The sequence below is a fragment of the Entamoeba invadens genome (genome assembly GCF_000330505.1).
Source record: "Entamoeba invadens IP1 unplaced genomic scaffold scaff_1105074725673, whole genome shotgun sequence".
Classification (NCBI taxonomy): domain Eukaryota; phylum Evosea; order Mastigamoebida; family Endamoebidae; genus Entamoeba; species Entamoeba invadens.
In genome coordinates this window covers 34,560-59,025 of record NW_004443789.1, presented here as the reverse complement: position 1 = coordinate 59,025, position 24,466 = coordinate 34,560, and the positions used below count along the sequence as shown (strand labels likewise).

Here is a 24,466-nt window from a genome sequence, read left to right as displayed (position 1 = left end):
CAGTGTGTAATAACTCAGCTATTCACCATATTATAAATATTAATTGACTTTTTTAAACATTTCAAAAATTACTCAAGCAAAATGAAAATGATGTTTTTTTTGGTTTTTATAAAAAAAATCAAATAACATTTAGAAAACATTTAAAAAACATTTTATTTTTTTATTTATAATTATCAAAAGCGGTTTTTTCTAAAACGTTTTTCCACCTTTTTATTTTCTATGTCAAAGTGATTTTTTTATGCTATACTTTAAATAGAAATAAAAAATCAATTTATTTTGTCCTTTTTTTGAACAAAACTTGTTTTTGAAAACAATCATCTCCAATATAAGTGAGTGATGCTGGTAGTTCGATTTCATACAACTTTTCACAGTAATCAAAACACATATCACCAAGTCTTTTAATATTATCACTTAGCTTGACTCTACTTAAATGAGAACAATCACAAAAACACTTCTTTGGCAATTCTTGTATACCTTCTGGTATTTCTATTTCTTTTAAAGACTCGCATCCAGAGAACGCCGCTTCTCCGATATATTCAATATCTTTTGGAAGAATAATTCTTTTGAGTGAGCTACAATAATTAAAACAATTGCTTTGTATTTCTTTAATATAATTTGGCAAATTTCCACCCTTAATTCCTATGTCCCCTCTAAAACATGATTTTCTAAGAGATGTGACACTGCTTGCTATTTTTATCACACTCAAATAATCTCAGTCTTCAAAACATCTTTCACTCAAATATTTAACCCCCTTTTCAACAACAAGTGTCCTCAAATTACACCCCCAGAAACACGAAGAACCAATGAATGTGACACTTCCTGGTATTGTGATCTCACTAAGGTGATAACAGTAGTTAAAAGCCTTATCCCCAAGATGTTCCAAAGTTGAAGGTAACACAATAGAAGAGAACAAACAATGGTCAAAACAACTTGTTTCAATCTTTTTAACATTTGATAATACTACAGAAGTCAAGTTAGTGCAATAAAAGAAAGAATTTTCACGTAACAACGTTATTTGTTGTGGAATAGTGATAATAATAAGTGTCGTGTCATATTGAAAAACATCTTTTTCAAAAGTGTTGACTATTTTGGGAATTGTATTTCCAAAGTGTTTTTTGTCGTCTTTTGTGTATAAAACGTTTTTGAAAACGAAATTTTTGGTTTCGCTGTTTTGCATGTAAAAATTGTACGAAACAGGACACAAAAATACAACGCGATAGTGATTAAGATGATAATTCTGTGATACAATTTGCGAGTAGAAATAATCGAAAGTATTATAAATCATGAGAGTCTCGAGGTGTGGGAAATGTTTAACATTTGTTTGAGTGAGTGGAATTGGATTATAACGAAATTTGTCAAGGGTACTGTTATACTTTTTACATACACATTGAAGTTTTACGAAATCACCAAAACTTGAAAAATATTTTGAGACAACCATTGCGTGATAACTATCAATTTTGGACATTTTAAAAAATTGATTTTCGAGTTAAAAAAATGATTGATCTAAAATATCATTTTCATATTAAAAATAAGTTTTCGTTATTATATACAATTATTTACAAGTATTAGATAGAAAATTTGGTGATTTAATACCAAAAAAGTGACTTGATATTTCTGTTGAATTCTTTGTAAAATTCAATAGTTATTTGAATATTAACCAACAACAAAAAACAGTTTATAATACAGTCAAAGGCGTAGATTTGTCGTAATTATAAATGTCGAATATGCTTATTTGTCGCACAACCGACCAATCATTTGGGTGTACGACAATTAAATATTTTGTTCTCGAATCTGTAACTTTTGTTAAATTAAAAACTGGATTTTTTATAAAAAATAAATTTCAATATTAAAAAGAATTATCAACAAATGTCACTCATTTACGACTAGACTGGCCAACCGCACTAAAATTAATCCCAAAATTTAATTTTTAAACCATTTGAGCATATTTTGACTTGTTACTTTTCTTTTTTACTTAAACTAGTAAACAATAATAATTTTAGTCATATAGATTAAACGTGCAAACGAAATAAAGAAAATGCTTTAATTTATATATTTCAGCTCAAAAGTTCGTTATTTTAATAAATAATAAAACAAATAAATAGAATGAAGTATTAAAATTATTTGAGCAAAATATGACAAATATTCATTTTGGTAATAAAATAATAAATTTTATTAAAAAATATGTACAACTTGTTGTTTTTGACATTTTTTCATTATGTGTAAAAATGATAATCGATTTTTTTTTCTCAAAAGCAAATTACCAACATCATGATATTCAATAACAACAACAGAAGATAAACAATAATTGGGATAATACATTTAAACAAACTTATAAATTGGTTTAAAGACTGTTAAACATTATTTCATATATCGTACAAAAAATAAAATACATGTAATTTCAAAGAATGAAGTTCTTAACATAATAAACAATTGTAATATTATATAAATTGTAAATCACGATTAAAACAATTTGTGTGAATTTTAAATCATGATAATTTAATTCAAATTATAAAAAGTATAAAATTTGCAAGTTATTATTCATTAGTAATATACACATTGCATATGTTTTAATTGAAACGTTATTTTGAGAATGAACAATGATTTAAACATATAAGTGGTTAACAGTTACGAAAAATAAACACAACGTTATATTTTAATTTGATAAGCTTTTAATTTATATTTTTGAAATAAAAGTTACAAATCATATTCATTATACATTTTTACTGTTATAACATTGTAATTAAATGACTGCACAATGATTATGTATTTAATAATGTTGTAAAATCAATAGTTATATTCAATTTAGATAATATTAATGAAAATGATTATTGAAAATAATTATAAATCACATCATTTATTTAAAAGACGATTACTTTTAAAAAATATATTCTTGGTAAATTTATATTGTTTTTGGTTCATACAGATTTATATTTTTTGAATATCAAAAAATATTATTTTTAAAAAAATAGTATTTAATAATCATGTGTTCCCAAAGATTGGGTGTTATTTCGCCCCCATATTTTTTCACCCTTTATTTTTTCACCCCCACTTTTCATTTTTATTTCAATAAACAATTGAAATTTTGTAACTTTAATTGAAATTGTTTTTCATTTTTATAAGAATGTTCTGTGTATTATTTATAGTAAAATTTTAAATTAAAATGAAAAAATAGCGTGTTTGATTACTTAAGTTGAAAATAGCATTATATAAAAAACGATTATTGCAAAAGAACAAGAAATGTTAACAAAAGCAACTAATCGAAAACTCCATGTAAATAATTATATTTGTATTTATAGTTATATTATGAAATGGCTAAATGGTTTCATTTAATATTCACGAAGCTTTTGATTCAATTTCAAACCAAATACTTTCCAAAATTATTAAATTAATTTATTTATAATGTTTAGTGTAAAATAATACAAATAATGATTAAAAGTTATATCTATTACTTTAAAACCAAAATTTTATATGTAACATATGTATATATAATTATGATATATTATACATGTGAATTTGTAAACTTAAAAAACATTAAAAAGAATTTGTTTTACGTGTTCTTTTTTGTTTTTAGATTTGTTTGTTAATGATTTTCTTTTCTTGTTTTGAACCATTCTAATTTTTTTATTTTTTTTGAATCTGAAATTCGTTTCTTTTAACTGGATGTTTTTTTCTTTTTAGTAAGAAATGTTTTTTTGATCTTTTGTTGTATCACACACGACAGCTGAACTCAAAAACATTTCATTGTCGTTTAGCAGGTTGTTTTGAATTACTTTATTTTCTGGTATATCTACACTTATTGTTATTACAAATTATAATTTATATTTTTATATTTTTTAATTGTCAAAATGTAATTTATTTGAATAATTAAATACAATAACAAACTTATTATCTCTTATAACGTTATCGTCATTTTTTGTTTGCTTTTTTGTCCACTCTTTTCAGAATCATTTAAATAAGGATCTGTTGTTTTTGTTTTGACGAGTTCTTCAATTAAAGCATTTTCCTCAGCAACTTCATCTTCAATAATCTTAGTTTCGGTTATAAAAATAACATCATTTTGTTTACTCCCAAGTATTACAGCACAGTCTTCCAAAAACTGTTTGGTTGTGATGGGATGAAGTCCTTTTAATTCGGCTTGTTTTTCTTCGAGTGTCACATTTTTATCCAACATTTTCGTAAATGGCCTCTTTTTTCCATACATTTTGTATACCTGAAAAAACGCAAACCAATTCTTTTTTGAAACTTTTTTAATTTTTTCAAAAATGAATGGATTGAAGGATGTGTTGTTTCAACAAAACGATTGAGTGAAGAGTGAAACCTTTTTGTTCTATTATTTGTTCTTTCTGCTATCCCAAAAAGACACCAAAAGCTAATTTTAAACACTCCTCAATATAATTTTTCCTAAAATAATATTTTTATTACGTCATTGTCATCTTTAAATTCAAATACCGTTTCTTCAAATGCATCAGAAATTATCTTTTCTGGTAAATAGGCCAAAGACATTAGCATTTTAACTACCATTTTAAAAATATCACCATCTTTATAACGGTCAGAAAACCCAAGTGCTTATACCCTTCTGAAAATTGATTGACAAAAATGAAAATGGCAACCTTTTAAAATTGTGTCATTTCCAAAAATTTGTTTGAAAAACAATTTTAAAATCTCTTATTACAATTTTGTTTTCATGGAAAATTTTCGATTCACACGTTTCTTCAATTTTATCTCTTTAAATTTTTAGCGGTCATTAAACAATAAAATACAGGAAAACTTTGACCATATTGCATTGCATGTATGGTGTAAAATTGTGAAAACAATTCTGTGAAATAAGTTATACAAAATATTATGTTTTTTGCAAACAAATATAATTATACAATTTGTTATTAATAACATTTATTTAAAACAAGCTTGATAAACACAAATGTTTGATGATGTTAAAACTAACAAACTGGGACACGATTTGAAAGTACCATCAATAAACAAAACATTTGAACGTTTGACAAAATCAAAATATTCTTTCGCGCCAAATATTAAAACAAATTCATCTTGATATAACAACATTTCCTTTTCTTCTTCTGTTAAAATTATAGAAGAGACGTTTTTGGGGTTGGGTCTATTTTTGAAGATGTTCAACTATTCCCACACAAACCGAAAGTCGTTTTGAAGATCCGTGAATATAAGCCTCATATACTAAACTGTTTTTCAAAAGTCGGTACTGTCATATTTTTAGAACTTCCTAAAGTCCCGTTTTTATTTTTGTTTTTTCCTAAAAAAATAAAAAACAAAAAATCGAAAGTACCGACTTTATTTTGAAAAAAATACCAATCCCGTTCAATTATTTTCGTACATATTCGGGAAAATATCGGAATATTAGCCATCTTTTTCCAAAAAACCCGATCCCGTTATTTGATTTGACCATAAATCGATACTTCGCAACATATACACAGCATTGTTGACCTAAAAGCACAACAATTAACGTTTAAGTGAATTGGGATGGTGTTGTTTGTGTCGAGTTTTAACTGATAATTACTTTCGTTAAAAAAAATATTTTCAATTAAAAACAAACATGTGGTTATCTTCTCTGAATAAAAAATAATGAAATAAAGAGTTCCAAAAACACCAAATAAATTATAGCAAATGTTTGATAATTTTGACAGGCATAAGCCAAAATTGTCAAAGGGCAACACTAGAAAAATAATACAAAATAACAATAATGTTTTGTTATTGGATATTTTAAAAAAGATGTTCTCACTGAAATGCTCAAAAAGAATGTCGACTTTTTAAAAAACAACGAAGATAAGTTATCAAATCATTTTGTCATTTTTATTGTTCTTGTGACAACACTATTAAGCATACTAATCTTCGAACTAAGCTTTTGTTTTGTGAATATTTCATTAATTATTAAAATGTTTGATAATGAAAAAATTTGACATTAAGTTTATTTGCTTTTGACAAAAATGCACTTTTGGGATAATTCGTGTGTTTTTATGAAACAAAAATCCCGTTATTTCAAATTTTATATGGAATTTTTTAATGCTTAAAAATTCTTCAAGTAAAAAAATATTTTTTGAAGACTGTTTTTCTCTTTTTAACTTGGAAAAAATAAGCGATTTTATTACAAAAAAACGATTCCCAAAAATAATAAACAAAATAAATGCAAAAAATCGGGACACCTCAGTACCGACTTTTGAAAAACAGTTTATTTCAATTGGACTTTTTAAAGTTCCAGAATCTGTTAATGATTGTTGTTTTAATTTTAAACATAATAGATCATCCCAATAATCTGTTGTATTGTGACCATGTATTGTTTTCTTCCCCCGAAACTCAAAATTTGTTAAATGTCCATTTTCGTCTTTGAAACAATAAATAAGTTTACCACACGTTTTACACCTAAAATAATCTCGTGAAGTAGTTTTGGGCCAATATTTGTAACCAATAATATAAGGCAATTCCATGTCTCTATCAGATTTCAATATCGCGAAATGTGGTGGAGCAATGGTATTAAATTGTAATGGATGCATTGATTATTTATAGTTTATTTTAATTATTTAAATTGCAATTTAGTTTTAAATCGTTTTTATCATTTATTATTGTTTGCTATTTGTATTTGTATTATTTTACACTAAACATTATAAATAAATTAATTTAATAATTTTGGAAAGTATTTGGTTTGAAATTGAATCAAAAGCTTCGTGAATATTAAATGAAACCATTTAGCCATTTCATAATATAACTATAAATACAAATATAATTATTTACATGGAGTTTTCGATTAGTTGCTTTTGTTAACATTTCTTGTTCTTTTGCAATAATCGTTTTTTATATAATGCTATTTTCAACTTAAGTAATCAAACACGCTATTTTTTCATTTTAATTTAAAATTTTACTATAAATAATACACAGAACATTCTAATAAAAACGAAAAACAATTTCAAATAAAGTTACAAAATTTCAATTGTTTATTGAAATAAAAATGAAAAGTGGGGGTGAAAAAATAAAGGGTGAAAAAATATGGGGGCGAAATAACCTTTCGCCTTCCCAAAAACGTTTATTTTTTAAAATTTGAAATAAATAAAATGTTATTTAACTTTTGTTTATCGCTTCCAAATAATAATTAGTTTTTAATAATTTATTTGTAAAAGCAAAAGTCGGTTATATGTGTGGTCAACTTTGGTTTCGGCAAAAAGGAACGTTGCTTTAAAAATTCGGCATAATTGAAAATAATGGTCATCGGTTGGCCAGTCTATTTACGACAAATAGATACTTTTTTCTACTGGATTCACGACAAATAGACGCCCTTGACTGTATTATTAAAAATAATTGAAAATTATAAAACACTTAAATCTAATTTTAAATGATTTATATTTAAAAAAAATTAAAAACGATGTTGTTAATTTTATTAAACCATTTTAACTTTTGATTATTTATCTAATAATAATATTATTATGAAAAACTATATCTTTTTATTAATATAAAGAGGAATTTATTTAAATAAAATCTTTAAATATACCAATTGTAATGAATAGTATTGAACGACTTAATGTCCTTGTTATTGGTCCTTGTTATTCTGGCAAATCCAGTTTAATAAAAAGGTATATTTTAAATGAATTTATAGACATATATGATCCGATAATAGTAGATACTTACAACAAAAAATTGAAGTTCAAAAACAAAGAATTAATTCTTCAAATTACGGACGTCACAGGGTCCGAAAGTTGTGAAGCGATTTTATATGATGAGATAAGAAACAAAGATGGATATCTACTTGTGTATCCCATCAACTCCAAAGAGAAATTTAAAGAAGTTGTTGTTTTTCATCAACGAATTTACAAAGAGTTGAACAAAACTTCAGATGAAAAAATTGCCCTCGTCTTGTGTGCCAACAAAAGTGATTTGGAACAAGAAAGACAAGTATCTACACAAGAAGGACAGGATCTTGCTGATGAGTGGGGCTCTCTATTTTTTGAAGTGTCGGGGAAACACAACATATATGTTGACAAACTTTTTGAATCACTAGTAACAGAAATTATTAATCAAAAAATAACAAGTAAAAATAATTTTAATTATGATTATAAATCAAAACAAGACTGCGTTTTAATGTAATTAATATGCTGTGTTGATATTGTTTTTGGGCCTTTTTATTTCAATATTTTCAAAATAATAAAGTTTTTTGTCATAAAAAGCGTTATGTTAATTTTTATTTGAGCATTGGACTATAATATATATAAAGTGACTCCCCAAAATGTGTAAGTTAAAATTTTAATCTTTTTTTAAAAGAAAATAAATGTATTGGTACTTTTACTGGATATAAATTTGAGACAAATTAAATTTCTATAACTTCACTCTGTTTTAGTAATAAAAAGTATGCCACGCCAAATGAAAAAAACACCAAAAATTGTGTATGCTTACTAAACTTGTGAAAAAGATATTAATGAATATTATTATATCTACTACTATAATAAAGATACCCACCACCACTTAATGCACCCTATATCTGCATTTGGGTTAATCGTTCTCATGAGTTCTTTGATCGTTATTTCCTTGTTCTCAAATTTTTTTTGAAGTTATTTGTTTATTAAAACTATTATCAATTATAAACAAATTAACTTTAAAATAACTCTGTTTTTATAAATAAACTAAATAATTAAATTTTTTATAATATAATTTTGTAAATAATTAAATCATCATAATTTTTTTAATATGAATATTACAAAATTAGTAAAAGTGTTATTTACATATAGTTCATTCTTTAATATATTAAAAACATTTTAATTAATAACACAAAGTTTTGTGGGTTTCTCATATTATTTTAATAATTTATTAATAATTTGATTGAAAAAAACTATAGTTGTTATTACTAATAAGTATAGAATATCTTATCCAGTAAAAAATTTTATCGACTTGACTTAAATCATAAAAATCAAAATTATTTAAAATAATAAACGAATTAATATATTAATTATAATTTAAAGTTAAAATGTTATTCAGTATTACTTTATTTTAATAATATAAACCTAATAAAATAATTAAACTTTTTAATAAAATAATGAAAATTAGTTAATTTTTTTTTTATGAAACAAGGCAAAATTAAATGCTGAATTCAAAGAGTCGAAAATGGATTTTTTAAATGAAAAAATACTTTGGAAACAACTTTTTGGTTTTTTGATAAAAAATCGATAAAAAATCGAAAAATCCATGTCAGACTTTGTCTCAAATGACTCATCTGTACCATTCGAAAACGATATCAGTTGTTCATGTAATCAGCCGACTATAGCTGTACACAACGATCCAACTACCATCACTGACATTCCCGAAGTCCACGGCCCACAGATTGAAATTGGTGCAGATGATATTGAAGATGCCAATGAAGAACAACAAAATTATTCAAATGACACAAAACCACACAATTTGATACTCCACTTTTTTTATAACATATTTATAACTCTTAAATTCCTCTGGAAATACTTTTGTAATGGTCTTTGTGATTCGTTGATCCACTGCAATTGTATTTGCGACTTTTTCGAATGTGCGTGGTGCGACGCTGTTGAGTGCTGTGCTTGTTTTTGGGGGTGTAAATGTTGTGACTACGATTATTGTGACGAAGCGTGCACGTGTCCGTTTTATACGAAATATTGTTGTGTACCTTGCAGATTGTTGTTATGTTGTGACACAAAGCACACGTGTTGTGAGAAGTGTTGTAATGGTAAGACTGGGTGGGACTACATCTGTCAGGGGTGTGGAAAGACGTGCGACTGTTTTTGCTATGTCTGTGAATGTGTTTGTAAGCCAATTTTAAAGCTATTTGAAATTATCGGGAATCTCATTTGTTGCACGTATTGCACGTGCTGCAGTTGTGATAAAAAGTGTGACGAAGTTGTTGGATGTATGACTTGTGGGTGTTGTGGGAATGTTCGTAAATATCGAGATTGTTATGTGTATGTGTGGGACTGTGGTTATTGCAAAGAAAAGTGTTGTTACACGTGCAACTTCTTTTGTGGGGGAGAAATGTGTGTGTGCACGCCGTGTTATATAATGTGCTGTCAGTGGTTGAACTGCGATTGCCATACGTGGAATGATAAAAATGTGAAGTGCTGTGATGAAGATTGTCGGGAACAATGTTGTTATGTCTGTAAATGCGATTGTTCTCGACAATGCTGCGAATACAATGTGAGGCTGATAAGAGATGATGAATAAGAATGAATACTTTTAATCATAATAATATTTACTATTATTATTAAGTATATTTTTGTTTTGAATAAAATTGATTTAATATGTAATAATATTGAATTTTTTACTGTTTTTCGTGTTATTATTAATATAATATATTTATTAATTATATACAATGTGTTTATAATTTAATCATTGAAAGTCCACATATTTGTTTTTTAAACAATCTAGCACAACACATTCTTTAAATAAACACCCGAATTAAAAAAATTAAGTACAGTAAAAAGTGTCTTTTTGTGGGTTTTTATATTTGTGGGTCAATGGACCAATCAAATGCAAAACCCACAAATAATTATTTTGCTCTCGAACCTTGAATTTAGGTACACTTAGATAAATAATATAGTTTTATTATAATTAAAAAAACTACAATATTTTCTATAACACTGTTTTTTTATGGAAAAATGGTGAATAGAATTTACTTCACAATTCCATGTTAAACCCACAAATATACGTTTTTTCTCTGTTTAAAAACCCACAATAAAACACTTTTTACTGTATAAGAATATATAACATTATATGAATTAAAAACCGAAGTTTAAATATAATAATCTTTTTTGATTAACAAGCAAAAATTGTATTGATTTAAATGGTTTTATATATTCTATCTTTTATTTGAAAAAAATGGCAAACTTAATTTTATACCGTATTTATTAAAAATAGTGCCTTTTTAACATTACGATATTCATTTGATTATTTATACTTCGGTGTGAAACGCCTTTTGTTGTGTTTAATATTAAAAACAATTACATTTATGACAAATTTGTATTAACAACAAAAAAATTGCATTTATTAACTTTCAAAAAATAAGAAGTCAATTTTTAACTTTTTAATAATGAACAAAGTTGTAAAAATTATATTTATCTAAAATGTTTTTCCTTTTAATCAAAAAAGTGGATTCAAAAACTAGTAAAAATAATGTGTGTGCTTTTGTTTGTCTTAATCACACTTTCGTTTGGACAGCCTGGAACTCCAGATAAACCAAAACATGCAAAAGAAAAAGACGAACAACATTTTCCCGAAATGAAATCACTGGAACAAACTCTTCCAACAGTTCAACAACCTCAAACACAACAACCAGGCATTCATCGTTTAAATCCCGAAACTGCGCCTTTTGTTCCAAGACAACAAAACTTGCCGTCTCAACATGAAATTGTCCAACAACATCCACAACATGTACCACAACAACACTTTTACTATCATCATCTTCAACAATTTCCACAACAACAGTACTACTATTATCCACAACAGCTTCCTCAACAGACTGTATATCCAACACAACACTTCCCTCATGTTGTTCATCCTCAACAATTAGCACAACAACAATATGAACAACTTGGAGCTCGACCTAGAGTTGTTCAATATACACAACAACAACACGTTGTTGAACATCATCTTCCACCACACATTCCACAACAAGTACCACAATTGCACCCTGCACAAAGCGAAATGACTCCAATTCCGTTCAGACCAAAAATCGTTTTATTTGAAAAGTATTATTTTTGTGACAGTTATAAACCCCAAGATATCAAAGTCAACAATTTTGCGATTGTAAGATTTTGGCCAGGTGAAGTTTGCCGAACAAAGTGGTGTGCAATTCCAAAGAAAACACCCAGTGTTCGAGAAGAGTTTTTGCTACATGGATTTTGGCCTCAAATTCGAATTAATCGCAATCTCATTTGTTGTGAATTTAAGCTTCCTATTTCAAAGACTGAAAAATTGATTTTAAATAACGAGGAATTAACAACTTTAATATATGCAAATTGGATTTCTGTTGAAAAATGTGGACTTTCAGTGTACCAATTTGATAAACATGGAACTTGTGGGATGTTAAATTACGACAATAAAAATGCTATATTTGAATATATTAATACCGCTATAAAACTGTATAGAAAATATGATGTTTGGAAAATATTAAAAGAGAGTGAATTAAAAGTAGAACCCAACAAAATGTACAACATTGAAGACATCAAAAGAGTTGTTGAAAATGCATGTGGCGCTGAACCCGTTTTTACGTGTTCAAGTAAATATTCAGTACATGAAATGAAATTGTGTTATGATATGAGGACTAACAGACTGAATCCACACCCAGTGAAATGTCTGGATAAGAACTATCGCGAAGAAAGAAGACGTTGTGGGAACCAAATCATGTTTGCTCCATTCCCAGAGTACTTGTTAGATCCAGAAACAGCTCCAAGAAATAACTGCATATATTAAATTGTTTTTTATTATTGATTTGAAACGTTTAAAATGTTGAAAATGTTCATTGAACTAAAATGTATGAATGTATTTATATATCATCTATTTAGTTTATTCAATAGTTTATTAATAATTTATTTAAAACATGAAACTATAATTGTTAATATTATATTTATAGTTTGTTTTATCAAGCAAGACTTATTTCCATCAACTCAATTCAAATGATATTAAAACAATAAAACAAGAAAAAATACATTAACTGCTTCTCCCCACGTTTTTAGTCAGAACAACTTTATCCAAATTCGAGTAACTGATATAAGAAATATTTTCGCGATTTCCCAATTTAATTGGCAAAGAAATTGAACGCAAAGACTCACACCCATTAAAACACATTTCTCCAATATCAGACACTCCGCTTGGGATATTGACAAGTGCGAGGGAACTGCACCTATAAAAGCAGCCATATCCAAAAGTGTTCACACTTCCATTGATTGTTATCGACGTCAAATTACCACAATCGAAGAACGCGCAGTTTTTAATGCAAGATTCGCAATACGGTATTTTGACTGATTTAAGGGAGTGGCAGTACCCAAAGCAATACTCTCCAATCGACTTCAGTCGCGACTCAAACGAAATGTTCTGCAGATTATAACACGCGTAGAAACAGTTATCGGGGAGCTCCGAAATCGAGTTTGAAAAGTTGATAGTCGCGAGTGTATTGCAATAACCAAAACAGTACTCTCCTATTGCCGTGACAGACTGCGGGACTACAATATCTCTGAGGGACTCACAATAGTAAAAACAGTACTTCCCAATCTCTTTCAGCGTTTTTGGAAGCGTGACAGACGCCAACCCCCCACATAAATTAAAACAGAAATTCCCAAGTGAAGTCACTGAGTCCGGAATTTGTAAGGAAACTACATTGGAGGACTCAAAACAGTTATTTCCAAGTCGATTAATAGTGTTTGGAATTATTGGTCCATATTTTTCTCTATCTTCTTTTGTATAAGTCACACTTTTGAATGTAAAATTTGAGTCTCTGTGCGTTTGAGTAAAAGTGTAGTCGACGTTGAACCAAACGTTGATTCGATAGAAGTCTATTTTTAATTCTGTTTTGGTTTTAATTGTGTTGAAAATGTCGTTTCCAAAAAATTCGTCGTCATAGGACCAAATGTTGAGTGTTTCTATTTTTGGGAAGTATTTTATGGTTTTTAAAGTGAGGGGAATTGGGTTGGCGTGATACCTCTCCATGTTATTTAAATACCTTTTGCAGACGAACTCAATTGAAATGAAGTCTTGTATTGTTGAAAAGTATTGGGAAACAACCATTAAATGATAACCGTCTAATTGACTCATTTTGATTTTTTTGAGTTTTAAAACGACAAGTATTTATGGTAATAATTCTTTGTTTTTTCCGTTTTTATAAAATTGTTTTTCTAAAATTGTAAAAAATGAACTCTGGGTAAATTTTTTCTTTTATATAAACATTTTATCTTATAAATTCGTAAATATTTTATTATATTGTCGTATTCGTAACTTATGAAATACATCATTTGAATGTAATCAAAAGGTTTAGTGTATTAATAAAGTTTTTTTAAATCTCCTTTAAGTGTATTTATTATACATCTGATTTAATTTTTAAAACAAAAAATATGTTTCTTTGTAAAAATACATAATAAAAGAATTATTTAGAATGGGTGTAATAAAATTATTATTTTATTATAAAAGTATAAAATTTGTATTTAATAAATTTTTAATAATTAATATCAACTATATTTATATTACATGGAAAGTATTTACAATTCAAATACAATGATGTTTAATTATTGTTTATTGGCAAGATTGTTATAATATCGTTCAAAATAAAGATACTGAAATAAAATTACACTTAAATGTATTAAATTTATTTTACAACTTGTTATTATACGAATAATTATCAAATACCCATATTATAAAAATATGTTTTATAAATAACAACTTTATCTGATATGATTTAAACCATGGTGTAGTTTAATACTATAAAAATGTTTAAAAGACACTTAACTTTATTTAAAACAATTAAAAAAATCTAATTATTTTAAAATGTAAATTAATTTTTTTATTTTTAATCAAAAAAAACTTATATCACAATAACACATATATAGTTTATTTTTTTATAATAATTATTATCATTTAAAATATATGTTGGAGTCTGTCCATAATCTTTATTTATTCCATTAACCTTATTTATTATTTTTGGTTAATTATTAATGAAAATGTTCCCAATTTACGGTAAAAGATAAGCCCAAAAAAGGATATTAAAAATATAACTATTTAGAAACTAAATAACCAATAACACAACCAATAACATTAAAATGGTTTAGACCGTTTCACCAATCACTTCAAATTGTGTATAAATTGATAAAAAGGACAAAGTTGGCGACTGGAACAACGTTTTCCGACTAACTCTATATGCTTTTAAAAAAAATAAAGAAAAATGGTCCCGGCGGGGATCGAACCCGCGACCCTCGCATAACTCTATTCTATAAGTACGATGCACTACCGACTGTGCTACGGGGCCTTTTACATTAAGAGTTATAGATATTATTGATATTGGATTTTTTAATTTAAACAAAAATCATTCGATGAAATTTGGCTGTTTACACCTTAAATAACAATGAACAAAATTCAAGTGGTCTAAAAATCTGGGAAATCTTGACTTTATCAAATAAATTTCCGTTTTTAGAGTTTATATTATGTGCATAAACAATACACAAGCCAAAAAGAAAAATCATCAAAAATTGGATTATTATCACAGTAAAAACAGGCCAAAACAAAAACAAGGACGTTATTTTAAATGTTAAAATAAAATAACAAATAATTTAAACAACTTACTATGGAAAATACGTATAAATTGATTTATTTTTAAACTTAATAATAACATTTATTTATCTATCAAAATATTTTCACGAAGAACAAATTATTTCGATGTTATCTATTATTTTGAAATTAAAAACACATCTATAATTTAATTAGAATAAAAAGGCCAAGACCGCAACTAAGAGAAAAGATAATGTCATAGCAGAGTCTCTGATTGTGTAATATAATCCATCTTCATCTGTAAAGCATATTCCCAATCCCTTTTTCACGACATTAGAAGGGGTTCCATCACATATCTCAGATTCATCATAAATGTTTTTAATAAACCACCCATCTACAAATTCTGATTTTGATGAAGTTGTCTCTGAAGTTTTTACACAACCAGGTTTTATAAACATTTCCATTGGATATGGTCCACTTCCTTTGATGGCGCAGTGTTCTGCATCGAGGTATGAATAAACAACTGCTGAGTATTCTGGGAGGTTTTTGACAAAGAATTGATTGTTATCAAGCTCAAAAACACCTTGATCATCCCAATTGTCACAATTGTTTGATGAATAACGTCTGGTTTTTTTGCCATCTTTGACATATTTAGTATAAGTGTTGCTTCCAGTGTAATAACATTTATCGAGTTGATAGACAGTCATATATTCGTTGTAAGTGGTCATAATATATTCAGCATGAGCTACAAACACAATAAGAAAGATGGAAATCATTTGATGTCTAATACTTTAATTATTCGAGTTTAAATAATAAAGGAATATTTTCATTAAGTATATTTATCTAATTTTTAATGTATTTTGATTTGTCATTAACATAATTCATGTTCTATGTTATAAAAAAGTATGTTTTAAAAAGTCAATTGTTATAAATTAAACGGAATAATAATATCGATAAGTTGAAATTAAGTTATAACATTTATAATCCTCATTCTCGTCCAAAATACAGTATTTATTTAAATAAGCTTTTAAGTTTAAGGTATTTTGTCGAAAGTAATAATTTGGATTTTATAAATTGATATAACTGTTTATTAAAAATAATCTTGGTCTTTGGATTTTTGATAAATAAATTGTTATAATACTTAAGAAACGATTATATAATAAAATAAATCATTTTTGTTTAAAAAACTGAATGATTGTTTTATTATTTTTATTTAACGGATTGATAAAAATATACGATACAATAACAAGAAATAAGATTATTTTCAAAATATAAATCAAATAATCCCTTTATATATCAAACTTAAATATCAGAAAGAAACAATTTCTATTGAATTTATTGTATTAATATTTTAATTTTAAAGTTGTGTTTATATTGATTTGTGTTGTAATAGATTTCATTGTCAAACCTAAAAAATCAATTATTTTATAGTTGAGAACCATTTTAAATATAAAACAGTAAACAAAAAAAACTTTTATTGATAAATTTCTTTTTTTATTATGTCGAGAATGCCATAATTGTTCTCAATGATATCTATACTGAACACTTTAATTTTAATGAGTTCTTTGCATTTATAAAACGCATTTTCTTTCAACACTTTCACACTTTTTGGTATTGTAATATCTCTTAATATTTCATTATTTGCAAATGCCATATCTTCAATAATCTCGAGGCTTTCTGGCAATGTGATTATTCTAATATTGTTATTCATAAACGCAAAAGACGATATTTTAGTCACCCCAAATGGCAACGTCAATAAGTGTAAGTTGCAATTATAACACATTGATTGTGGTATATTCCATACAGTCTGTGGGAATGAGATGTGACGTAATCTTGTTGAATTCTCAAAAGCATTATCTTTGATTTTAATAACTGTTGGTGGTATAACTACGTCTGTTATTGGCGCATTTTTAAAACACCTTTCTCCAATCACTCGAATATTTGGGCTAATAACTTCACTGTTCAAATCATTAAAATTAACAAGCACTAAGTTCTTGAAAGAAACTTTGTCGAGAAACACCTCTGAAGACTCGGTATACTTCTTATAAGAAACTTCGTACCAAACATTCACTTTGAAAAACAGTTTTTTGATATTTTGAGGATATGTTGTGTTAGAAGTCAAAACTTCATATCCAAAGTCGTCGTCTGTCTCATTATAAAGATTTAAAGTTTCAACGTTTGGAAAATATTTTAAATTTTTATTTGTTAGTGAAATTGGGTTCGAGTGGAACTTTTCAGTGTTTTTAAAATACTTTTTGTTTAACATTTCGACTTTAACAAAGTCTTCAAATGAATTAAAATATTTTGATACAATCATCATGTGATATCCGTCAATTCTTGCCATACTTTAATCTTGTGTAATTAACAGTTTTGGTTTACACTTTATAAACAATTAAAAAGATTGAGTTTTGACTTTTAGTTATTTAAATAAATTATATTAAAAACAAATAAATAAAAGTGGAGTCTTTTTAAAGTATTTAGTTTTGTTAAATAAAACATTTTTATTAATCCAATATTCAATCTTATTGATATATCTTATCAATTATTTTATTTGGTACTACACTAATTTAATTTAAAAAGTATATTATTTTTTGAATTTAATTTGGAATATTAAATAACACATCACAGAGACCAATCGAAGTACACATCTCTTCCCTTGTTTACTCTCTTTTGAATAAATTTAAGTTATTTTTGGCAAATAAACAGCAAATTTGGTAATCAACATTCGGTCTTGGTAAAAGACCTTTTCGAGTGTTTTCACATTCATTTTACTGTCAAAGAAAAACTCGTTGAATATGTTCCAATAATACTTTGCAACACAATGCAGTGTTTCAGAAAGAAAAATACTGTAATTATCAAACATTACATTCACAAAAGACTCTATGTATATGTACAAGAAGACTTGTACATACACGTCTTCTTTTAAACTCCAACGTAATTCAAAGAGGTTTCTACACATCTTATGTGACGACTTTAAGTATTCCTTTATTAAAAAGTGATGTTCAATCAGATAGAAGAACTTCGGGTAGTATTTTTTGTCAACTTTTTGGAGAATAAAATTTTCAGTAAAACATTTCATGTAGAAATAGACGCATCGGACTACTAAAACATGTTCCATGCATTCACAGAGATTGTGAACTTTTTCTTCAACAGACGATGTCACAGATGTTTTGTATAATTCAGCAAACTCGTCTGACCCAATACTTTCTAATTTAGAAATTATACTCTTTGGTATACTTTGTTGAGACGATTGGTATCGACGAATGCGTTTTGGAAGTGCAAGTGACTGTAATGGGACATCGAGATAATTGAGGTCTACAGTGTCTATTGTAAAGTTTTTTTTATAAACCATTGGAGATCATATGATAAATAAAAGAGAATTCGACGTGTAAAAAATTGACTGTAAATTGACACTTCTTGTTAATTAAAATGAAGTTGAAAAATGAGTCAGCAGTTTTAAGATATAACGTGACGTTCATTAGAAAATGAATTAAATATTATAGTTTTTTAAATGATTACTAATTTTATAATTATAATAATACCATTGTTTCTATTAGAATTTAATAATGAAATTATTATAATCAAACAAACTGTTTTATTCTTTACTTAATAGTTTAAATAAACGATAATATAGTAAACAATTAATTAAAAAAAATAAAAAAATAACCATCATTCTTAAAATCAAAAGAAACTATAAAGTATAATTATAAGAATGAAATAACTTAAAAAAAGAAAAGAACTATAATTTATCATTATGTTTATATTCGAAACATTTGATTCAATAATAAAAAAGAACTTTGACATTGAAAACACAAAAGTTCATTTTATCTCCGTGCAACACTCTTCTCAATCTTATGTGAAACCCGAATTGAATGAATTTTCAATCATTACCGTCTCTCTTTCTGGTCATATCAAAGAGAACAAATTCCACACAATATTAGGGCAAAAGAACACTGCGCCACGACAGTGTGAAATCAACGGAATAACTTATTCTGACGCATTCCCATCACCTCAAGAAGCACTTGAACGCTTCCACCATTACTTCAATGCTAACAAAAATATGGGAGTTCAAATATTTGTCTTTCAACGATATGACAAAGGGTATGATCCGATGTTAGATCGAGTTATTGTGTCCCTTTTGAGAGGTATTGACAAGGACAATTCGTCGATGGCAAAAGTGTTTAACGATTATACTTATATAACACTCGGCAAATTGCTTGACACTCTTTTGAAGAAATTTGACATCAATTATAATAGAAAAGAACTTGAGAAAGACATCGACAAGTTGTTCAAAATTCGGAAATTGGACGAACGATGCGACTACCACAAAACAGTTGAAAGTCGTTTTGCGTGTTCGAGAGAAGAGACGGAAAGTATGATCAACACCTTTTATGCCATTTTACTCCGCTTCAACGTCCCCATCCAAAAATTTCACTATGAAATTCCTCAAGTGATTTCTAATGCAATTTTTGAGAAGAAAAAAGCGCCGTTTTCATTTGAAAATAACTTCGTTGTGATGTTCACAAATTTCATTGGAACTCAAGACAAAGTCTTTGAACTGCTTTTGTGCGACATATCTGTAAAGAGAAATGAAGCGAGTGGGATGGTCGAATTTATTTCTAATAAAAATGAATGTTTTGAACATGTTCTCCCAAGTGGAGTGAGCGATTCAAGCAGTTCTATTGAACTGTTTCTTGTACTCTTAGACTACTATGAAGACCAAGAAGAGTCTAAAAATAAATTTGCGAAGACCGAAATAGAAAAGTTTTGTAAAAATCATTGTGAAGAGTATTTTGTCACTTTTGACTGCGATTTGAAAGATTTAAAAAATTTGGGAGTCGATGGGAATTATTTGAATTTTTTGAATAAAAACGAATTTTTTCAATGTTTTTGCAAAGAATTTGGCCACATTGAAAATTTTGAACCAAAAAAGTTTTGCACTTTGTTTGAATCATTTCATAATGTGAAAACGAGTGATAATTGTTGTTTTGTACATAAACAATGCGAGAAAAGTCTTGAGTGCGTGCATTACAGATCTGAGTATTTTATATTTGTGTTGAATAAACTTGTAAATACTCCTACAGAAATCCAAAAGTATTTAAATATAGAAACACAAGAAAGTCGAAAGGAAATAGAAGCAAAAAAAGAGCAAAGTGGATATACAAAAGAAATGCAAATTAAAGAAAGGAAAGAGACGACTATTTTTATTCCAAAAGCAAAAAGACAGGCGGCAGAAAAGACTGAAAAGACTGACGACCAAAATAGTGGGGCTAAAAATGAGAAGAAAAAACAAAAAATTGTGCTTGTTATTCCACACAGGGAAAAAGATTATCCAGACCAAGAAAGTAATGCCGCATATTTTGGATTTTAAAATTAGATAGTATTCACTTATTTAAAATTTATAAGAAAGGTGTAGGGGCAGACCTTTCCCACCCTCACCCCGTCTAAATATAGAATTAATTTACTATATTTTATAATTTTTTAATTATAATTATAGTAAATGGGCGTTTTGGATAATATTAGGTCTGGTTCCCGAATTCAAGAAATGCCGAAAAATCACCTCGAGTCAGTGGAAACCGAGTGAGACGGAGCATTGAAAAGAAGGCTCATAAAGACGCACTCAAACAGTCTGTTTGTGCACCGTTTCACCCACTTTCCAAGTCCTCCCTTGGCGCGGATCCCCCCTGACCCCCCCGCAAGCGGGGGGAACCACATCCGCGTCCACACAGTACGGACAAGGAAAGTGGGCGACATGGGGACGCACAAACAGTGGCTGAAAAGTGGATTCCTTCAAAAAATACTCGCGGCAAATATTTTATTTTGGTAAACGGGGTGAGGGTGGGAAAGGTCTGCCCCGAAAGTGTATTAGATTATAATATTCAATTTAAATTAGAGTAAATAAATTAATATTTAACACTTAAAATAACACGAATTAATTTGGTTAACTTGTTATTTCAAATTTAAAGACAATTTATTGTGTTTTTTTGTTTGTGTAATGTTATGCATATTATCAAATTTTTAAAATGGGTATTTAATAAACTTGAGATTTGGTGTTTTTTAGTTCGATTGAATTCGATGTAATGCTATTAAAATTGTTAATTAATTTTTTTAATATTTAAATTGTTAATTTAATATGATAAAAATTTTATTTAATTGTATTATAAATAACATTACATAACAAAACAACAACAATGATAATGGATTACATTAACACAACAACTAGTCCAATCAAGATAAAAATTGTCATGGACAAAGCACCATCAAGATTTGAAATTTCTGGATTTTCTGTTGGTGTTATGGAAGTGACTAATCCTTCGGGTTTAACTGGTTCAGCTGGTTTATCTGATTCTGATGGTTATGTGGAAGTCACTAATGGATCTATTGGTTTTGAAGGTTCCACTGGCTTTTCTGGCTCTAATGGTTTTTCTGGTGTTTCTGGTTGTGATGGTTCGACTGGCTTAGAAGGTTCAACAGGATCGACTGCGGCTCTTGTTTTGTAGCATTGACCAGGTTTTGTGACAATTTCACAGTTGTCAACATCATAAGTGTCCAACTCGATTTTAACCCAGTGATTTTTAACAAGTGTGCATTTTTTGTTTTCTTTTGAGAACAACACTTTAGCTGTTGAGTCTGTTGGAAGTTTGTCTAGCCACTCACCTGTAATGTGGTTTTTGTCAGTTTGATTGATTCTGAACCCAAAGTTGTAAACATCGTTAACACCACCCAAGATGTAACTGAAGCTAAGTTCTTTTTGTGTTGAGAGAATGTAAGATGGAATGTAATTGCCAGCTGGGCAATTGGCTTCAGTAGTATCAACTACGTATTTTCCCATGATTGGATTGTCAAGGGGAATCACCATGTATGCGAGATATGAACTACCAGCTATTCCAAACCCGTTGCAAATGCCACACTGTTTGTAATACTTATTTGCATCCATGTATGTTTTTCTGTACCCATTACAATTTGAATTGTCAAAAATGCTCAACCGAGTATTTTCAATTTTGACAGAGACACCAGTTGTGATTGTGTAACACTTGTTGCCTATGTTGTTTGGAACATCGACTTCGTAATTAAAAGAAGTGCCAAAATGCGTGTCAATACCAACAAAAACATGCCAGAATGGGACTGGGTACTGTAAGTCGACTGGATAAGCTGCGAGTGATACTGTGATAAACAGGAAGACAGAGAACATTGAATGAATCACAGAATTTTATTTTTCTTTTTATACTAATTATTTGGACATTTGAAAAATGAATGAAGACAAAACAGTCCATTTTTAGAACAAATACTAAAATAGCAAATAAATCTTGACATATTATGTACAATGGTTTTGGCACTGTCTGGTCTTTTTGATCTTAATTTAAATTATTCGTTTATTATTTTTATACATTGTGAAATGAAAACAAACTTAACTCTTAATGCATTAATTATAATTAAATATTTTATTATAATTTTATTTATAGATTGTATAAATTAAATAATATAAAAAATAAAAATGTCTATTTATATATAGAATTGGTAAAAATAACATATATACACAAAGTTTGTATTATTTCCAAAACGAAAACCACCTGGGTATATTTGAAATATTATCATATTAAAATTATAACAGAAATAAAAATATCTATGATGTTACTTTTATTAACAGTTAAATTAATTGAATTTTTCCAATTAAACAATTCTGATTAAAAAAATGAAAAAAAAACAAAACAGGTTTTGAATATATTTTTACATTTGCTCATAGTTAGAAAATAACTGAATCGTACAAAATTCACAACAGTACTCACTATCTTTCTTATGACGTTTTTAAAGTACTTGACATTATCACTGATATACAATTTCTATTTTTTGGAATTATTTTTCTTGCTATTTTTCTTTTTGTTAAACATTTTAAAACGCTCAATTCGTCAAACACTTTAATTCTTGCATTCTTCTTATTTGAAGTCTTTTCGTTTTCTTTTCAGTCTTTTGTATTACGAAAAGTTGATACGTTTGGGAAGACACAATGGAAGGTGTTTTTGTATATAACGAAAATTATTGAAACACTCTTCTTTTACATCACAACAATTTTGGTCGGCAGTGGCTGGAACAAAACTATTCCCTTTGACTCAACGAACGAAAGATTTTACTTTTCTTTATTAATATTCAAATCATTTCAAACACTATTTCAATCATTGCCAACGAAAACGAAATGTATCGAAACCAATTGATTACCATTTTAAGGGCAATTGATCTTTTCTGTTCTTGTGCGGTGTTATTTCCGCTTCTCAAAAATATCAGAGTTCTCCAACACAGTTCTCAAAACGACACAAAAACTACAAAAATGTATACCACATTTGTCTTGTGTTATTTAGTTTTGTTAATTATCTCAAACTTAAAGAATCTTTTAAGTTTTCTTATTGATAAAATTAATTCACTCAAACTCATTATTTGCTGCCGAATTGTAGATTTCCTCCTTTTCCCATTGTATTCCATATATATGCTTCTTCTATTTAGACCAACGCCAAAACTAAAATTTTTACAAAACTCTCCAAACGGTCTCAGTGTATATTCCAAAGATGAAGTTTATGAAGAAGACCCTCAAATCGTTGTGAATTGATTTTAAATTTGATTAACTTTTTACAATTTTTATTATTTCTCTTTATAACGGACGTTTTTTGGTATACTAATAAATAAAAGACGTTATAAATACGACTATTAGTCGAAAAATGAAGAACTTTAAAAATGTATTTGAAAGGATGTATCAGTGCAAAAAGTGTAAAACAGAGATATTTTTAAATGAACATACCATCTCACAGAATCCATTAAGTTTTTCCGATTGTGTTAATACAAATATAAAAGAGGGACATCGTGCGGCATTACCAGTCCTTGAGATACAATGTAAGATGTGTCACAGTGTTGTGGGTATTGTCCACACAAACCCTATGCTATTTTGTGCAGACGAAGATGCTGTTGTACTCCCAACAGCACTTCCAACTAATAATTTTGAAGTAAAAGATGTGAAAGAAGAACCAATGGAATGTGGCTCAAAGTCACAACACACCTCAAATGTCGTGACTGCAGTCCTTTATTTCGGAAGTATTTTCGTTCCAGTCGTCACTGCTCTTCTCGCTGCAAATTGATTGTTTTTGTCTTGTTCTCAAATATTCGATTTTTTCAATTATTGTCAAAAATTGATTTTTTCAATTTTTTATTTCGATTTTTTCAATTTTTGTTTAACAAAAATAAAAACCATTTTTATGGAATT

General features: G+C 27.8%; 11 protein-coding genes across 11 annotated transcripts; 5 read left to right on the top strand and 6 right to left on the bottom strand.

Moving 5' to 3' along the window:
• Positions 1 to 271: 271 nt before the first annotated feature.
• On the bottom strand, positions 272 to 1,465 carry EIN_218020 (hypothetical protein; the record flags this gene model as incomplete). Its single annotated transcript, XM_004262060.1, has 2 exons — positions 272 to 522; positions 727 to 1,465. The coding sequence occupies 2 exons, from the start codon at positions 1,463 to 1,465 to the stop codon at positions 272 to 274; spliced, it is 990 nt and encodes a 329-aa protein (XP_004262108.1).
• A 6,050-nt stretch (positions 1,466 to 7,515) lies between these two features.
• EIN_218010 (ras, putative) lies at positions 7,516 to 8,100 on the top strand (the record flags this gene model as incomplete). Its single annotated transcript, XM_004262059.1, has 1 exon — positions 7,516 to 8,100. One exon carries the CDS (start codon positions 7,516 to 7,518, stop codon positions 8,098 to 8,100), a length of 585 nt encoding a protein of 194 aa, XP_004262107.1.
• A 1,092-nt stretch (positions 8,101 to 9,192) lies between these two features.
• Positions 9,193 to 10,191, top strand: EIN_218000 (hypothetical protein; the record flags this gene model as incomplete). Its single annotated transcript, XM_004262058.1, has 1 exon — positions 9,193 to 10,191. The coding sequence occupies one exon, from the start codon at positions 9,193 to 9,195 to the stop codon at positions 10,189 to 10,191; it is 999 nt and encodes a 332-aa protein (XP_004262106.1).
• A 948-nt stretch (positions 10,192 to 11,139) lies between these two features.
• Positions 11,140 to 12,438, top strand: EIN_217990 (hypothetical protein; the record flags this gene model as incomplete). The annotated part of the gene is made up of 1 exon (XM_004262057.1): positions 11,140 to 12,438. The coding sequence occupies one exon, from the start codon at positions 11,140 to 11,142 to the stop codon at positions 12,436 to 12,438; it is 1,299 nt and encodes a 432-aa protein (XP_004262105.1).
• Positions 12,439 to 12,675: 237 nt separating this feature from the next.
• On the bottom strand, positions 12,676 to 13,776 carry EIN_217980 (hypothetical protein; the record flags this gene model as incomplete). Its single annotated transcript, XM_004262056.1, has 1 exon — positions 12,676 to 13,776. The coding sequence occupies one exon, from the start codon at positions 13,774 to 13,776 to the stop codon at positions 12,676 to 12,678; it is 1,101 nt and encodes a 366-aa protein (XP_004262104.1).
• Positions 13,777 to 15,431: 1,655 nt separating this feature from the next.
• EIN_217970 (hypothetical protein) lies at positions 15,432 to 15,947 on the bottom strand (the record flags this gene model as incomplete). Its single annotated transcript, XM_004262055.1, has 1 exon — positions 15,432 to 15,947. One exon carries the CDS (start codon positions 15,945 to 15,947, stop codon positions 15,432 to 15,434), a length of 516 nt encoding a protein of 171 aa, XP_004262103.1.
• Positions 15,948 to 16,693: 746 nt separating this feature from the next.
• Positions 16,694 to 17,563, bottom strand: EIN_217960 (hypothetical protein; the record flags this gene model as incomplete). The annotated part of the gene is made up of 1 exon (XM_004262054.1): positions 16,694 to 17,563. The coding sequence occupies one exon, from the start codon at positions 17,561 to 17,563 to the stop codon at positions 16,694 to 16,696; it is 870 nt and encodes a 289-aa protein (XP_004262102.1).
• A 336-nt stretch (positions 17,564 to 17,899) lies between these two features.
• On the bottom strand, positions 17,900 to 18,571 carry EIN_217950 (hypothetical protein; the record flags this gene model as incomplete). Its single annotated transcript, XM_004262053.1, has 1 exon — positions 17,900 to 18,571. One exon carries the CDS (start codon positions 18,569 to 18,571, stop codon positions 17,900 to 17,902), a length of 672 nt encoding a protein of 223 aa, XP_004262101.1.
• A 402-nt stretch (positions 18,572 to 18,973) lies between these two features.
• Positions 18,974 to 20,590, top strand: EIN_217940 (hypothetical protein; the record flags this gene model as incomplete). Its single annotated transcript, XM_004262052.1, has 1 exon — positions 18,974 to 20,590. One exon carries the CDS (start codon positions 18,974 to 18,976, stop codon positions 20,588 to 20,590), a length of 1,617 nt encoding a protein of 538 aa, XP_004262100.1.
• A 984-nt stretch (positions 20,591 to 21,574) lies between these two features.
• On the bottom strand, positions 21,575 to 22,411 carry EIN_217930 (hypothetical protein; the record flags this gene model as incomplete). The annotated part of the gene is made up of 1 exon (XM_004262051.1): positions 21,575 to 22,411. One exon carries the CDS (start codon positions 22,409 to 22,411, stop codon positions 21,575 to 21,577), a length of 837 nt encoding a protein of 278 aa, XP_004262099.1.
• Positions 22,412 to 23,957: 1,546 nt separating this feature from the next.
• Positions 23,958 to 24,341, top strand: EIN_217920 (hypothetical protein; the record flags this gene model as incomplete). The annotated part of the gene is made up of 1 exon (XM_004262050.1): positions 23,958 to 24,341. The coding sequence occupies one exon, from the start codon at positions 23,958 to 23,960 to the stop codon at positions 24,339 to 24,341; it is 384 nt and encodes a 127-aa protein (XP_004262098.1).
• Positions 24,342 to 24,466: the final 125 nt, after the last annotated feature.